Raw genomic sequence first — 16,103 nt, forward strand, 5'->3', positions numbered from 1 at the left:
TCAACAAACTCTCTCATCACTACTGAATCATTATCAAACCAAATCAACATGAACAGATCAAAACAAAACTGAATTGTTGAAACAAAATTGAAAACACACTGCACACACACCACTAAAAACATAATTACTGATCTCATCTCCCCCTTTGACATCAATGACAATGGGGAGCAATATGAGGTTTCAGGTAAAGAAAGATAACAAGCGGAAGCTCCCCTTTAAACCAAACCACTGTGTAGATGAATTAGTGAATAGAGAAGGGAAAGGCACCCAACCTCTATCTCAACCTTTCAAAGACCTCCTTTGCCAAGGGTTTAGTGAATATGAAGTACTTGATCTATGGTGGAAACATAACTCATAGTAACTATCTTTCCTATAACTTTCTCTCTCAAAAAGTGATATTTAATATCAATGTTTTTTGATATTGAGTGATAAATGATATTTTTAGAAATATTGATCGTGTTGGTTTTATCACACAAGATGTAATTCGGTTTAGGAACTTGGACCTTAATATCTGAAAGTGTTTGCAACATCCAAAGAACTTGTGTACAACATGAAGTGGCAGCTATATACTCTGCCTCTGTTGTTGACAAAGATACCGACTCTTGTTTTTTTCTATGCCAACACACAAGTTGATCTCTAAAAAAAAGAGTTTCCACTCTCAACTATCCTTTTTAGCCTATTATTGAAACACTTATATGCCTTACTATGTGTAGAATAGCCAAGGAAAATACCCTCATCACATCTTGACTCAAAGCTGCCCAAACTTTCATCATCTCTCTTAATGAAACACTTACTTCCAAAAACCTTAAAATAATTAACAAAGGCTTACTTACCATACCATAATTCATAAGGTGTGTTCTTGGATTTGATCCTTAATTGAGCTTTGTTTAGTGTGTATATTTTTGTATGAACAAATTCTTTCCAATACATGTCAGGTAAATTTGCTTCATCAAGCATTGTTGTAGCCATCTCTTTCACTATCCTATTCTTTCTCTCTACCACCCCATTTTATTGAGGTGTTCTAGCAACGACATATTGTCTTTAATGCCATGTTGTTCATAATAATCTTCAAACTCTCTTGAAGTGTATTCTCCACCTTTGTCTGATCTCAAACACTTTATCTTAAAATCTGATTCCTTCTCAACCATCTTTCTAAACACTTTAAATTTGTCAAATGCTTATGATTTGTGCTTCAAAAACATTACCCAAGTCATCCTTGTATAGTCATCAACAAAGATCATTAAGTATCTCTCTCCATTAATAGCTCTTGTCCTAGTAGAACCACACAAATCCATATGAATAAGTTGCAATTGTCTAGTGGATGAATGATCTTTAGATGCAAAATTAATCTTAGTCAGTCTCCCATGTTGACAATCCTTGAAAATGTTGTTTTCTAGCTTGTGAATGGGTGGCATGCCTCTAACATTTTGTTTTCTACTCACTCTAACAGAATTACCAAGGTTTAGATTCCCAAGCCTTTTATGCGACAACCAACTCTTTTCCACCTGTCCCATAAGACAAATATTTTTATGATTATCTTTGCTTGTGATATCTTTCAAACTATAGACATTTCCACTAGTCCCCTTACCTACTACAATTGTCATTCCTGATTTCTTTTTTATCTCACACCCTTGAGCATTGGATAAAACATTGCAATCATTGTCACAAATCTAGATGACACTTAGGAAGTTATGTTTTAAGCCTTCTATAAAGTAGGCATCATTAATAGGCATATGCTTTTCTCTACCAATTAGAAGCTTTACCAAAACATTCTCAACTTCAACATTATAGGCATACCAACAATGGTCTAAACTCCTCCATTTTACTTGCACCGTTGAATCTATCAAACATCTAAGGAGGAGCCATGTGGAACTGTTGGTAATTCTCTCTCTCTCTCTCTCTCTCTCTCTCTCTCTCTCTCTCTCTCTCTCTCTCTCTCTCTCTCTCTCTCTCTCTCTCTCTCTCTCTCTCTCTCTCTCTCTCTCTCTCTCTCTCTCTCTCTCTTGCATTTGGGTCTATTAATCTTTGTGTATTTACATACTTTTTTTTATCTTTCTCATGATAGGGATTTGTTTCTATCACACATCTATTTACTTTAAGTTTCTTTTATTTTTATTGTGTTTTCTAGTATCTATTTGGGTTTTTGTGAAGGTCAAAAGACCAAAATGAGGGTTTGAATAAGGTAAACCTCCATACAACCCCCAACATTTTTCTCATTCTCTCTGTGTGTAAGTCTAGGTATGAGGTAAGCTAAAGGATAATGATCTAGGAATGTAATAACAAATTTAGGGTTGCCTTCACATCCATGGCCAAAAGTCAACCTAACTAGTTATAATTCTTGTCTATATGTAGTTTGGATTTTTGTAATTTGCACCTTTTTTTATCTTACTACAATTAGTTGTAATTGGGACTTTTATATCTTGAACCCTCACAAGCCTAGCTATAAAGTTGCCTTTCTTAGCATACATATTCCTATTCACTTTTTAGTTGCACTAAGTTTAGTTAAATAGTGTAGTCTATATCATTGGAGGTAATTGGGGGCTATTTTCTCTTTGAGACTATAGTGGCTTGAAGGAAAAATAACCCATCCGCTATAATTCCTTACGTTGACAACTTGATAGCAAAAATATGACCTCATTATATTGAAAAATTTAAAATATAAAAATCTAATATAATACCATGTTTGAAATGAAAAATAATTATAATGGGTTATCCCACATTAATGGTTCCCACTTTTGCCAATGAAGGAAATTGGCGAAAGTGGATAATTTTGTTTACGGGGGGTTCGAGCGAAGTGGGGGTGTTCGAACGGAATACCCTTTGGGGTTCGAGCGAAGCCCCCACTTCGCTCAAACCCCCTCTTTCGAGCGAAGCACCTTTAATTCTTGTTTATGTCATTTTTCAATTATAGCGCGGGGGTTCGATCGAACCCCCCTTCATTTGAACCCCCCTAAAAATGGGGGGTCGAACCCCCCTTCGTTTGAACCCCTTTTTTAACACTTCTCTGAAGATTTCTACATTTTTTTGCAGTTTTTTGGCCTTGAAACCTCTGGTTGAAGGCTCAAATGGAATGATCTTGACAACCCAAAATGTGGTATTGTAGTCCTCAAAGCAATCTTTCCAATGACTATAATTTTATTACATATTGAGTTTATTATGAACTTGTTTTTTTAATTTTACCAAACATAGGTTTTTCACCGAACATGAACTTCTCTGTTCAACACATTGGGAAAAATAGGAAACTAATTCAAAAAATTTTTGAAAAATATCTAATCCCGGGGTATTGATGTCTTCTTTCTAACAAAAATAAATAAATTGAATTTCGATATATATAGAACAAGTTATGTGTTCAAACTTAAACCTATGTCTGAATTATGACTAGTCGAACTTCAAAACTTAATAAAATGAAAAATATTGAACATATCACTATCAAACCAATTGCAAGCCTTGGATATTGATTTTACAAACCAAAATTTGAAAGAATTGAGTTTTTATCATTTATAGAAAAAAAAAAAGATGCGTTTCGGGAGGCACATCACTCTTAAAAAATGTAGTTTGTTGTAAAAAACTACTTTTCGAGGGAGATGGAAAAATTAAAAAAAAAATCCTTCAAAAATTTTAAAAAAATATATATATAGAATCTACAGACAAAATGCTACAAATCACTAATTTACATCATCTTCAAATTCTTAATAGTTTAAAAGTTATAGTTGTCGGAAGTTGAAGATTATTTTAAAATTGTTCATCTCAGTGTCAAAAGTGGCAAAAAAGTGGGAACCATTATTGTGAGTTCACCCTTATTTAAGCTTGAAAAATAGATTTAAGAGTGTTATAATATGATTATAATACGAAGAGTAAGAGGATTATGCCTTGAAAACCCCTAACCAATAACAAAAACCTTGAAAATCCTCCACTATAATGCTTGAAAGTGCTTGTCAAACTTATAAAAATTCAAATAAGAGGCAAAAATTTTCTATGGTTAATATAATTAAAGTTTTTTTGTGAGTTTGAATGAATGGAGGCTTGCACATATAAGTGTCAACATTAAAGTATAGATAAAAAAAAATTCAAAGAAAACATTCAAAACCTTAAATCTACACTAATGCAACATTCAATTCAACATGAAATTGAAATAAAGCTCAATTAATGAAAATAAGATTCCCAATATTCAATCTTGGTTGCACTTGTATAAGCAAATTTTCTCTTGAAATGGATGAAATGTAGTTGTTCATATTGACAACATAATGGTATGAAAATCAAGATTGCATTATAAAAAATGGTTAAGGGTAGAAGGATTTGTAGGTTTTTGAAGAGAAAGATCAAGGATCAAGATCAAAAGGTAAATTAAGGAAACCTCTTGGTTATATAAATGAAGGTGATGAACCAGCTAGGTAAGACATATCATTGATGACACTTAAGAAACTAGTGTGAATAGGGTCTCAATGATGAACTAGCTAGGTAAGACATATCATTCACACCAACATATACAAGGATGTAATATGCTCAATAGATTACTCTTTAAGCAAACTTTTTGTATGTCTTAAGTTATTTTAGAAAATCGATTCATACAAGCTAGGTTTGTAACGGCTAAGAATGTGTTTTGTAAATAATAAGAACATGGTGGATTGTAGCAACACAATTGAAGTTGTTTATATAGTTTAATGTATTCATGGTCTAGATTGTAGCAACTCAAGGGCAACTTTGAACCTAGTTGTGGGTTCCCCATTGTCATACTTGTTGGAATGATTGCAACAATAGTTAGATGAATGTGTGGTATCTAGTTCTAATGCATTGATTTTTTTTGATGTGGCATTTTCTTGATCCATATGAGTTGTCACAACTTTGAGATTAATTATTAAATATGATTAAAGTTATCAATACGTTTTTCTCTAATTTATGTGTGTTTTCAAGTCTAGTTCCATTTATGGTTTGTGGGTGTTCTCTCTCTTTCTTTTTTTGATAACCTAGAGGTATCCCCACATTTCATCCTAGTGATTCCCACTAGACTTTGCCTTGGGCTTATTTTTTATGCCAAGTTGGGGTGCCAATGTGGCGAGATGAAGCGAGACTAGTCCACTAGGGATGGGTGCAACAACTCACAAGCCATGTCCATTAGGTTAGCTCGACCAATGAGAGTTGAATGAGTGTGCTCTCTTATTATGTGTGGGTTATGACTATTTTTCATTGGGTGTTCATTGATCACTAAGAGGTGAAGGAAAAAAATATTCTCATATTATTCTCTCTTTCTCTTATTAGATTAGGAGTAGAGTTGGGTCCTTCCATGCATGTATGATCCAATAATGCAATTCAAATGCATTTCGTGTTGTCTTGAAATTGATAAATCTCTTAGGTATCATACAAATATATTATCTTTCTTGCACATGCCTATGCATAACTAAGTGGATTCATTTCATAAGGAATATTATTGCTGAATTATTTTTGGTCACATATGTAAGAAAGTTCCCATTTGCTCATTTGGAGATAATAGTGGTCTAGTTGAAACCAACATTAACATGAACTTAGTAACATATTTTAGAGTTCATAGTTCGTTGAGTATGGTTGTCAGGACCCTGAGTTTATTCCTTCATTTATATTTAATTGTCCCATGTTAAAAGACCTCAAGGAAAAACTCCCTTGGCATAGTAAAGCCTAAAGCAAAAAGAGCTACATGTCCTTTGATGAATAATGACGAACTACTAGGGGCCTAACCGGTACTGAGAGAGGGGGGGGGGGAGGGGGGGGGGTTGAATCAGTACAAACAAAAACTTGCTTCAATATTTTGACATTCTCTGAACACATAACCAGTTATCTATATCACTGTACTTAACCACAACAATATCGGTTAACAGAAATACTTCAGACAAATAAACCGGTAAAACAAAAGTACTTCAAATAGCATCCAACACTTCTCAAATCTAGATAGCTATTTTACCAGTTTGATCATGCATGAGTTGCATTAGTAATATCACAACCATTAGCTTTGCATGCATATTCAACTGAACAAAAACTACTCAATCATGACATGAAAAATACACAGCCCATGACACACAGATTTTTCAAGTGGAAATCCAAATGGGAAAAACCACGGTGGGGATGAATACCCACAAGCTTGTTTGTGAACTCTTTTGAAGTTCGCTCTGTTAGGAGGCTAGTCTGGTTAAAAACTTTACAATAAGGTTCTATTAGGGATCACCCGGTTAAGGGATGGCTATAAACCCTGTTAAAGGTGACCTTGCTAGAGGATTTAAAGAACTCAATGAACTTGAGTCACCTGGTTAGAGGATTTACAACAAAGCCTATTAAAGCTACTCGGTCAAGGGATTTACCTTCTATTGAAATGGTTAGAAGACAACAGGTAAGACTTTGATCTGATAACAACACTTCTTGTTGAGGTAGATCCTTTTTAGTTCCTCTCTTCTGCAATCACACTCTGCAAACTCCTTACTCTGGTTTGGCAAGTATCAAGTCTCCAACACATAGACATAAACACACCTTTTGCCAACACAAACAATAACGAACATCATCCACCTTATAGACAACAATTAGGTTGGTAGCATAAACCCTAAACCCTAAACATTTAAGTTTTCAGTTACAAGCGATCCAATCTTGATCGTTAAAATGCATTGCATAGAATAAAACAATCTGAGAAAGATCTCAACTCATTTTGCATCGTCCAATCTTCACCACAACTGGAAAATCGTAACCCATTACGTGTTCTTCACATACCTCTAAGAAAAACGCACATTCCCGAGGTAGACATTCAATGCATTCGATCTTCACCGCAAGATCCTCGAAGAAATTCTTCACGTGCACATAGCTGACGTGACATCTTGATCCTTATCCTTGTTCTTAGCTGACTCATCACAAAACATTATCAGTTGCACTGCACAAGCCAAACCGGAAACCCTAGGGCTGAACTGAGACTACTTACCGGTAGTCAAACTGTGAACCCCGACACCAGTTCACTCCATCCCGATTGACTGTAGTTGCTTCCAGTCTTCATACCGGTTCACTTATTGACATCAATGACAACATACATTATCACCGCTTCATCATATGCCAACAATCTCCCTCTTTGGCATTGATGGCAATACTCAGAGAACAGTGAATATAATTATATGTTTATATTATATATTATGATATCTCTCAAGTGTAGTTCACTTTCTACTAATAATAGAAACAAGTAATGTAGTTGATTTCCTATTCTGAAAATTTTAGGTTAAATATCAATATTTTATTATTAATAAATGTAATTTTTACCTTATAAGATTTTGTACTTCCAAAACATAGAACATATATTACCCATTGCACCTCCTTTTGGTCCAAGCGCTAGTCTATATTTTAGATAATGTATCCATTCTGAGAGAATAAATTGATGACACACTCTATGCGCTGAATCTTGGCCAATTCAGAGGATTTGCCACTTCCCTTTACAAGAAGAGCGGGCAGTTAAGATATGATCGTCCAACTTAAAAACTGTTTTCTATCTAAAATTAGCAACTTATTTATATTCTGCGTGGGAATTCATTTAGCTGTGACTGATGGATGTTAAATGCGCTTGCACCATACCGGTACATCCCCTTCCCTATTTCCTACTAACTTCCCCGGATTTGCAGCATTGCAGTCAATCGTCAACACTATATTTGCTCAAGACGCCATTAATATAACTCAGTTCAATCAACATATGGGTTTTGATTATAACGGAGCGTATGTATCATATATAGTATGTATAACATTCCGTGGAGTTCTGTTGTGCAAGCCATCTAGAGACAATGGCCTGTCGGTTGCTGCCACTGCTACTTGTTGCATTTGTCTGTCTCTGTTCAAATCAGGAGGCTTTTGCCAAGAAGAATTTATGGAAAACTCTTAGTGGTCGGTGTTTTGGTTTTTGCTATTCTTTTTGTTTGAACACGAAAAATTTATTGATTTCTTAGAAAAAAGATTTGTTCATACCCAGATGTCCATCGAGCCGAAGTAACTGATGTGCACCACATTCAATTTTTTTTGTTAAAAATTTGAATGTGGTGCACAGTTTTAAATAAATTTTTCCATCTTTGTCTGATTATCTAGGTTAAGATTATATGAATAGGTATGACCGCAAAAAAAATAGTTCTTTAATCTATATTATAAAAGGGGTTTCAATATTCAATTTCATTGAGGTTAATGTGTTACGGATGGATTAATTTACAAGTGATTTTGATGAATAGGTGTATGGCTGCAATAAAATGGTTATTTAATTTTTTATTGAAAAAGTTTCAATATTCAATTGCATTAAGGTAAATGTTTTTGGATCGATTCACCAGTTGATTGATATAACAGATGGAATTATCTATTTTAGGCTTGATGATATGCTTGTATACAGAATTTTTCTAAACCTTCATGGATACCCACTGCTATAACTATTTACCAATGTATCTTCGGCTCTTCATTTACACATCCGAATGCTTCAGATATCTACCAGTTCCCTTTCGACGGCCTTTTTTTAATTTGTAAATACGTAAAACATTTCGATTGAGTAAAGATTAGACATTTATCATGCTAACTCTTTTTTTTTTAACACATGCTAAGGGGTTGAGCATAATTGGTTAAGTGTGGAGTTCTTATATGGAAATCCCAGATCGAATTTCAAAAAATATTTAATGGAAAATTCTAAGTTGTGATCTTTGATCTTCTATAGTTTATTTCTTGTGTAGGTGGTTTCAAAATAAGTGTTAGCCTTTCCCATTGATATAATGTGTTTTTTAGTTTAAAAGTTATTTATGATAAATTGTTGTTGGAATTGTTCTATTTCTGTTTCATGTTTGGTGCCTTTAAGTTGGCTTAATTGTGGAGAATTTGTATTCTTGAAAGAGAGGTCACAAGTTCAAATCTTGTAAGGGGTAGGGTATGTATGCCTTGTATTTGAAGCAGAGTTAGCTACCATGTGCATATTAGGAATACCCCATATACTATAAGTCATCTGTAGACCCAAAATAAATTGCTCGAAATCATAGACTACAAAAGATCCATCCACTTCCATCATGTTGGCTGATTATATGTTTCATTACGTTGAGTAGGTTATATATTAATGCCATAGTAGGCCAACCTTTACATATTACTTATTAATTTTAATTTTATTACTTATTACTTAGTTATAGTTAACAGGTAATTTCCCTGATATGTTTGTAGTAAAGAGGGTGCAATGGAAGTGAAGATGCTAATACACTAAGCCACTTGATTTCTGGAAATCACCTGATTTGACACCTGATCTGTTGGTTCTAACTCTAAGCTGTACTTCCTTCTGCAAACTCAGAATATAGTTATTTTTCTTATTCGAGAGGATTAGGTTTATCTGGAAAATTTTAAACTGAAGCTAGTGTAAACCATGGCTTTCACATCTAGGGTCATTCTCATTAAATAATGCATTTATAGTTTCAAATATCTTTCATTTGCCATTCAAACTAATATTATTAATAATTACTCCTATTTTGACATTTTTTTTTGTGTCTCTTTGTCAAGGTGAAGCGCCACTGGTCATAGCTCGTGGTGGATTGTCAGGCCTTTTTCCAGACTATGTTAAAATTGCTTACGAATTTGCAATCAATAACAGCTTATATGAGGCTGTTATGTTCTGTGACTTGCAGTTAACAAAAGATGGACAAGGCATATGCCGAACAAATTTAGACTTGGAGAACAGTACAAACATTCAATTAGCATACCCAAACCGGAATAGTACTTATCTTGTCAATGGGAAAAACATCAGTGGATATTTTTCCATTGACTTCACTGCAGATGAGCTCTTCAACAATGTTTCAGGTCAGTTCACAACTTATAGTAGGCATCATTTTAATATTGTTGCATGCCATACATTTGTTTCGAGGTTTTAATACATTTAATATAATGAGCCACGATACAGACCAAATTGGCCTATAGGACCTATCAGATTGTAAATACTTATATAGAATACTGGTTTTAGTTGTGTGTATATACTCGCTTAGAACGTTGTTTCAATGTTTCATAATTCTAAGATAAATTCAGCAAAATTTGTTTGATTGTTTTGTTTTTGATTCTAAGATTTGATGTATTAAGGTTATAACTGAAATACTCGTGCAATTGAAGCTAATATCATTAACTGGTGAGAATTTCAATAGGAAATATGCATTATCCTCACTCTTTTTAGTGAGAGAACGCCTTCGCACTCCATTTTTAGTGGATTGTCTAGACAAATGTTCATAGGATAACTTTGTTCTCTGTTTTCTTTTTCTTAATTTCTGGCCTTCGTAGAGAACAAAAATCTTAGCACTGTATACATATTATATAGGGTGTAATTATGTCTTGAAAGCACATGATTTATCTAGTTTCAAACAAGAATGTAAATGTGGCAAAGCTATGGCCTGACTCACAACTTATGGAGAGTATATCTAAAGACTAAAACCAGTCAAAAATACAAAATATAATATCAAGAGATGAATTGCAACTGTAAAAAAGTTCCGTTGGAATCCAAAGTTAAACTATGGTGATGCATGTTTTCATTTTGGAATCGCTTAAGTTCGTTCTGTAGGGATAATTAAATAAGTACCATTCTTTCATCTTTTGCAGCGATTCAATCATACCCGACTCGCACTCATAGCTTGGACCAAATTAATGCACCGTTTTCACCAGAAGAATTCTCTGGAGTTGGTCAATCTTCCATTTGGTTGAACGTACAGGTATATGCTTTGGGCTTCATTATAGCAGTACTGACCAAGTTGTCAATGTTCAAAATTATTGTTGTTTTAGCAACTGGTCCTGCTTTGAAATAAGCATTCAGCTATGAATGATAAAACATTATTATTAATATGCAAGCTTTTATTAACTTTTAAGTGTATTTTTGGATCAATAAAGACAAAGCCAAAAGTTTTATATTATTAAAAGTTGCTTTTCACAAAATTATACAAAAAAATCCTTGCTGATGGGGATAGTGGCTAAATCACCAAAAAAAAACGAAACAGTTCTAACCACCCTTAGCAAACTGAAAGACTTTTAAGTGTATTTTTATTCTTATATGTTATTCAAATTAATGGCAGTACTCAAATTTTTTCGATGAACACAAACTGAGCATGGCATCGTATATGGAGTCCTTATCAAAGCGTATGACCTTGAATTACATCTCTTCAACTGAAGTTGGGTTTTTGAGAGCCATAGCACCAAAATATAGAAGCAAGACAAAGTTGATCCTCAGATTCATGAACAAAGAAGATATTGACCCTTCAATAAACGAAACATATGGTTCCATGCTAAGAGATTTAACATCTTTGAAGGAATTTGCCTCTGGGATCCTGGTTCCGAAGAGCTACATATGGCCACTTGACCCGCAGCGGTATTTACAAGCTCCTACAGATCTTGTTAAAGATGCACATGCTGTAGGGCTGGAAATTTTCGCTTCTGATTTTAACAATGATGGATATGATATGAGCTACAATTATAGCTATGATCCAATACGAGAGTACTTACAGTTTGTGGACAACAAGAATTTCGCTGTGGATGGCTTTCTAACAGATTTTTCAGTAACAGCATCAGAAGCAATAGGTGCAGCATCTTCATACTTACAATTTTTGCCTAATCTATGCCTTGAATTATTTATGATTTCTTTCAAGGCCTAATTTCTGTGAGTGATTACAAAATTTATCTTTTAGCTATATTTATCTTGGTATTTTAGAGCCTTGGACTTAATCGGATTCTTTTTAATTAATGACAATGCAGCTTGCTATGCTCACAACAATGCCAGTCGTTCTCCTGAGGCAGGTACACAGAATCACTTGCATTATCCTTCCTAGTAATTTGTTGTCTGTCTTTTATTCTAAATTCCTTACAAAGATTTCGAAGTACTTTCAGAAGACCTTCAGAATTTTATAAATTGGTTAGTAACATTAATCATGTTTGATTTCTGACTACAGGAAACCCGTTAATTATTTCCCACAATGGAGCAAGTGGTGACTACCCAGGTTGTACCGATGTTGCATATCAGGCTGCTATAAGAGATGGTGTTGACTATATTGATTGCAGTGTCCAAATAACAAGAGATGGCATAGCATTTTGTAGGGAATCACCGGACCTTTTTGTGGGGACAACTATAGCATCAAACTCTGCATTTTATCCTTCTCGTATGAAAACAATTCCAACCATCAAGAATGATCAAGGCATCTTCACATTTGATCTCACATGGAAGGAAATTCAAAGCTTGACAGGTAAGATTAGTCTATCTCCAAGCCGAGCAATCAATCACAAACAAATAAGCATCTCCCTTGTTTATTAGGTAACACCTGAATATGCAAGTTTGAAGTGGCAATCTGCAATGTTTCGATATTTTTAGCCTTCCCTTCATGATAACTCAAGAAACATATAAACGATGGCTATAAATATTAAACATAGTTAAGAGTGTTTAACCAAAGTAGGCACATAAATTTTAATTCTTGTATCGAGTATTACTCATTATTTCCGATTCTTAGGGGTAACTAACACGATATCGTATAAAAACTTCTTGGTTTATGCAGTGAACATATATAATAAATATGAGAAAGATTATCAGCTTTATCGAAATCCTGCAGCAGCTAATGTTGGGAAATACATGAACTTGACTGCTTTTCTCGAATTCGCAATACAAGTCAACATTAGTGTTCTTATCAGCATTGAGGTATAGTTTTTGGAGCTGATTATCACATCTGAGAAAAGGCATTGACCATGTTTTTATTATATACAAATTCTGTCACTATCCAAACATATTTTACCGTTAAAGAAATTATGAGAGAACGCTTTTTGTGTTGTTTACAGAATGCGCGGGCAATAATATCAGAACGGAACCTTGATGTCACAAATGCCACTCTTTCTGCTTTAAATCAAACTGGATATAATAAAATATCAGACAGGATCATGATACAATCTGATGACAGTGCTGTGCTCCTCCAGTTTAAGCAAAGAACGAACTTTAAGCTTATTTATAAAGTACTTGAAGCTGATGTCACTGTCTCTAGTTCTGCCATCGAGGAGATCAGAAAATTTGCCAACACAGTAGCACTGCCGAGGAGTAGTTTATTCCGGCTTGCAAACAACTACTTTCTGTTAGCTGCTCCAGACGTTGTCAAGCGCTTTCACAATCATAATATTTCAGTTTTCGTCTACACTCTGAGAAATGAATTCCCTTCTTTAGCCTTTGATTTTCTCGCAGATCCAACAATGGAAATCAACTCTTTTGTACAAGTCGCCAAAGTAGATGGGCTTGTCACTGACTTCCCAGCAACAGCAAAAGCATATTTAGGTAGGTCATTAGCTTTAAGTTAATTTTTAATGTCTTTTTTCCATGATAACATTTAATAGAATATTAACGCTTCTCTTTTACTTCCCTCTTACATGCATTATATGCATTCAGTTTCTTACCGTGAAATCTTATGTGAATCTGCTTCAATAATCATATATTTGTGCTTAAGAGCATATGCCATGGATTTCCCAATTTTTAATTATTTAGGATTTGGTACTATCCAACAACATTTAATCCAGCTTTGTGGTTTTACAATTTTTATCATTATTTATAATTTCATGCAGACAATCGGTGTAAGAACAAAACTGAATTGAATGTTGTATTTATTTTAATGTCTACATGGGACCCCATAGAGTCTTTCGGTGGTGCAGATATTTGCCAGATCATTAACAAGATAATGCTTGTAAATTAGAAGTCAATCACCAGGGAAAATTTACACGCGCCCATAAATCAGCAGCACACATCCACAGAAGATTCATGATAAAGAAGTTATTGGCCCTCATACAATTTCAAATTTCCCAGTCACATAACTTTTTGTGTGTATATGCATTCACATCTGCACGTAGCTGTCAGCAAAGTATTTCAGGCACTATAATTGTTGCTTTATGCTTCTACTCCTTCAGCGTTTTCTTTTTCTTAATTCACTAGGCACTGTTGTCCTATTAATGCTTTGGACACTTGCATTGTGTACTTTTCAGCATCCCACAGGCCATGCTTAACCAGTTGCAAACATTATCTCTAATTGATTCTCCGTCACGATTATTTGTCCTGATTTAAGTTGTCTTGTCTAGGAATATAAAGTTGTTTCTCTTCTTTTTGAGGAAAGACTTTAAAGTTTAAACTGCTGTGACTAGCTTGGTAAGTTCTAAATACTCCCATAGTAATTGGATGGGAAACAGATTTTATGATTTAATACAAGATTGTTTTGCAGGTTGTATGCCATTTTAATCATTAATGTCAGCAGCTTAGCTGCCATTTATATCAAATATACCTATCTCTAAACCATAGTTACCAAGAGACTAATACCTTGACCCTTGGTACTTGTCCCCTGTACCGGAAGTGCATCCCAATGTCGAAGACCCATATGGGGACATCTCCAGACATTAGGAGATTAGGAGACTTCTGATGAATTTTTTTTGTGCTTCTATATGTCTCCTAGAAGGCATTTCTTGAATATTGGGAAACTTCCTATATAAGGCTTTTCTCAAATATGTCATATAAACTGGATTTTTTAAAATGCTGACGTGGTTGATTAAAGCAAAAGGTCATAAAGAAATACACTAGCATACTTCTGATTTTGTACTTTTTACATAAAAACTTTCAAATATTTTTTGGTAGTAACAAATTGTCTTATCAAATCCCAAAGACTTTAGATGTCTATGTGTATTGAAATTTTTCAATTGATTAAAAATAGTCATCTCTAAGGACTTTCATAACGTGATTTTAAAAATAATTGCATTCCCCTTCTGGTCTCAGTCTGCCACCTCCAAGAGATTATGATTTGCAATAGTTTTTAGAATCATGCTTATGATCACCAAACATCAATACAACAAATCTTTGCAATCGTTGACAACTTGACATGTCTTTCAGTACTTCAAAACTTTTATTTTTATTTTAAATTAGCATATGAATACTTTATAGTTTACAGTCCTAGTTGCATATTCATTGTATGATTTTTTTTTCTAAATTTAAATTATATATATTTTAAATTTTTACTGTCTCCCGAGACCCATCTTCAACTATTTATTCAAAAGGCATACGGTACCCATTCCCATCTCCCATATCATACCAGTATCAGTATCAGTCCGTCTCCTGGTAACTATGCTCTAAACAGAGCTAAGTGTAGGTTTGTAGGTCACCCACAAGTGAGGCACACATTGGATCATGCAACTCCTAGAAGCCTACAAGGGGATTGTTTTCTTTTTACTGTATTTATTATTCATACATTTAAATCCTGGATTTTGATGTAATGACCAATCTCAGCCACAAAGTCCAACATAACATATATTTGTGATTGCAGGAAATAAATGTCTCCATCCTCGGACAGAAGATGATTACCTCATGTTTCTTGTCGATCCTGGAGTAGATTTGTCAAACCTACAACCAGAGAACTTCGGACCTGCTATTGCCCCAGAACCATCTCTTTCATCAGTAACGAACTCTCCATTGCCATCATTGAAGGAAGCTCTTGCTCCTGGGCCAGATTCTAAATCACCTTCCACTTCGCCTGATCCCAGAAAAAATAGCAGCAATCGTTGTTCAGGGCGATCTCTGTTTGTATCTCTTATGATAGCAGTCTTATTATTCTTGAATTCTCACTGAAGGATATTTGTAATATATTTGATTTATATATACAATTTATAAGTGCTAGTATATTGATTTAGCCAAACATGTTAGTTACTCCCTGTTTTCCTTCAGGGATTTTTATACTTTTTTTAGAAATGTTTTCTTTATTCTCAAAGATAGGGTTTCTCTTATTACGGAATGGTCTAATGATCTTTTCTAGATGGAAGCAATGTTTCTGGTTTGTTGAAATTGGCAAATTGTTTTCAAGTTTTCTGTTTCACTTTTAAGTACATATTGGAGAAAAATTAAAATTTCAAAAGACAGTTTCTGTTATTATACATTGGATAATGATGATCTTTTCTGGATGGAGACATAATATTTTATTCAAATTGCAAAAAGTTTTAAATTTAAATATATATTTGAGAGATTTTATAATTCCATGCCTAAAATTCACTCTTCGTGAATGTTAATTAGTTATTTTCCCGCAAGTATGCATATAGAAAAAGGCTTTGTCTTTCTTTAAAAAGAAAAATAAATTTAGACT

General features: G+C 34.2%; 1 protein-coding gene across 2 annotated transcripts; it reads left to right on the plus strand.

Moving 5' to 3' along the window:
• Positions 1-7,318: 7,318 nt before the first annotated feature.
• On the plus strand, positions 7,319-15,662 carry LOC131071365 (glycerophosphodiester phosphodiesterase GDPDL3). 2 transcript variants are annotated; one of them, XM_058007175.2, is made up of 9 exons: positions 7,319-7,571; positions 9,499-9,795; positions 10,579-10,688; positions 11,046-11,547; positions 11,722-11,763; positions 11,916-12,206; positions 12,513-12,652; positions 12,790-13,273; positions 15,294-15,662. In XM_058007175.2, the coding sequence occupies exons 1-9, from the start codon at positions 7,553-7,555 to the stop codon at positions 15,593-15,595; spliced, it is 2,187 nt and encodes a 728-aa protein (XP_057863158.2). In that variant the 5' UTR covers positions 7,319-7,552; the 3' UTR covers positions 15,596-15,662. The 2 variants fall into 2 exon arrangements, with proteins under 2 accessions (XP_057863158.2, XP_057863157.2); XM_058007174.2 differs by lacking the exon at positions 7,319-7,571 and adding an exon at positions 7,584-7,872.
• The last annotated feature ends 441 nt before the right edge of the window (positions 15,663-16,103 follow it).

Source organism: Cryptomeria japonica, chromosome 2 (genome assembly GCF_030272615.1).
Source record: "Cryptomeria japonica chromosome 2, Sugi_1.0, whole genome shotgun sequence".
NCBI lineage: Eukaryota > Viridiplantae > Streptophyta > Pinopsida > Cupressales > Cupressaceae > Cryptomeria > Cryptomeria japonica.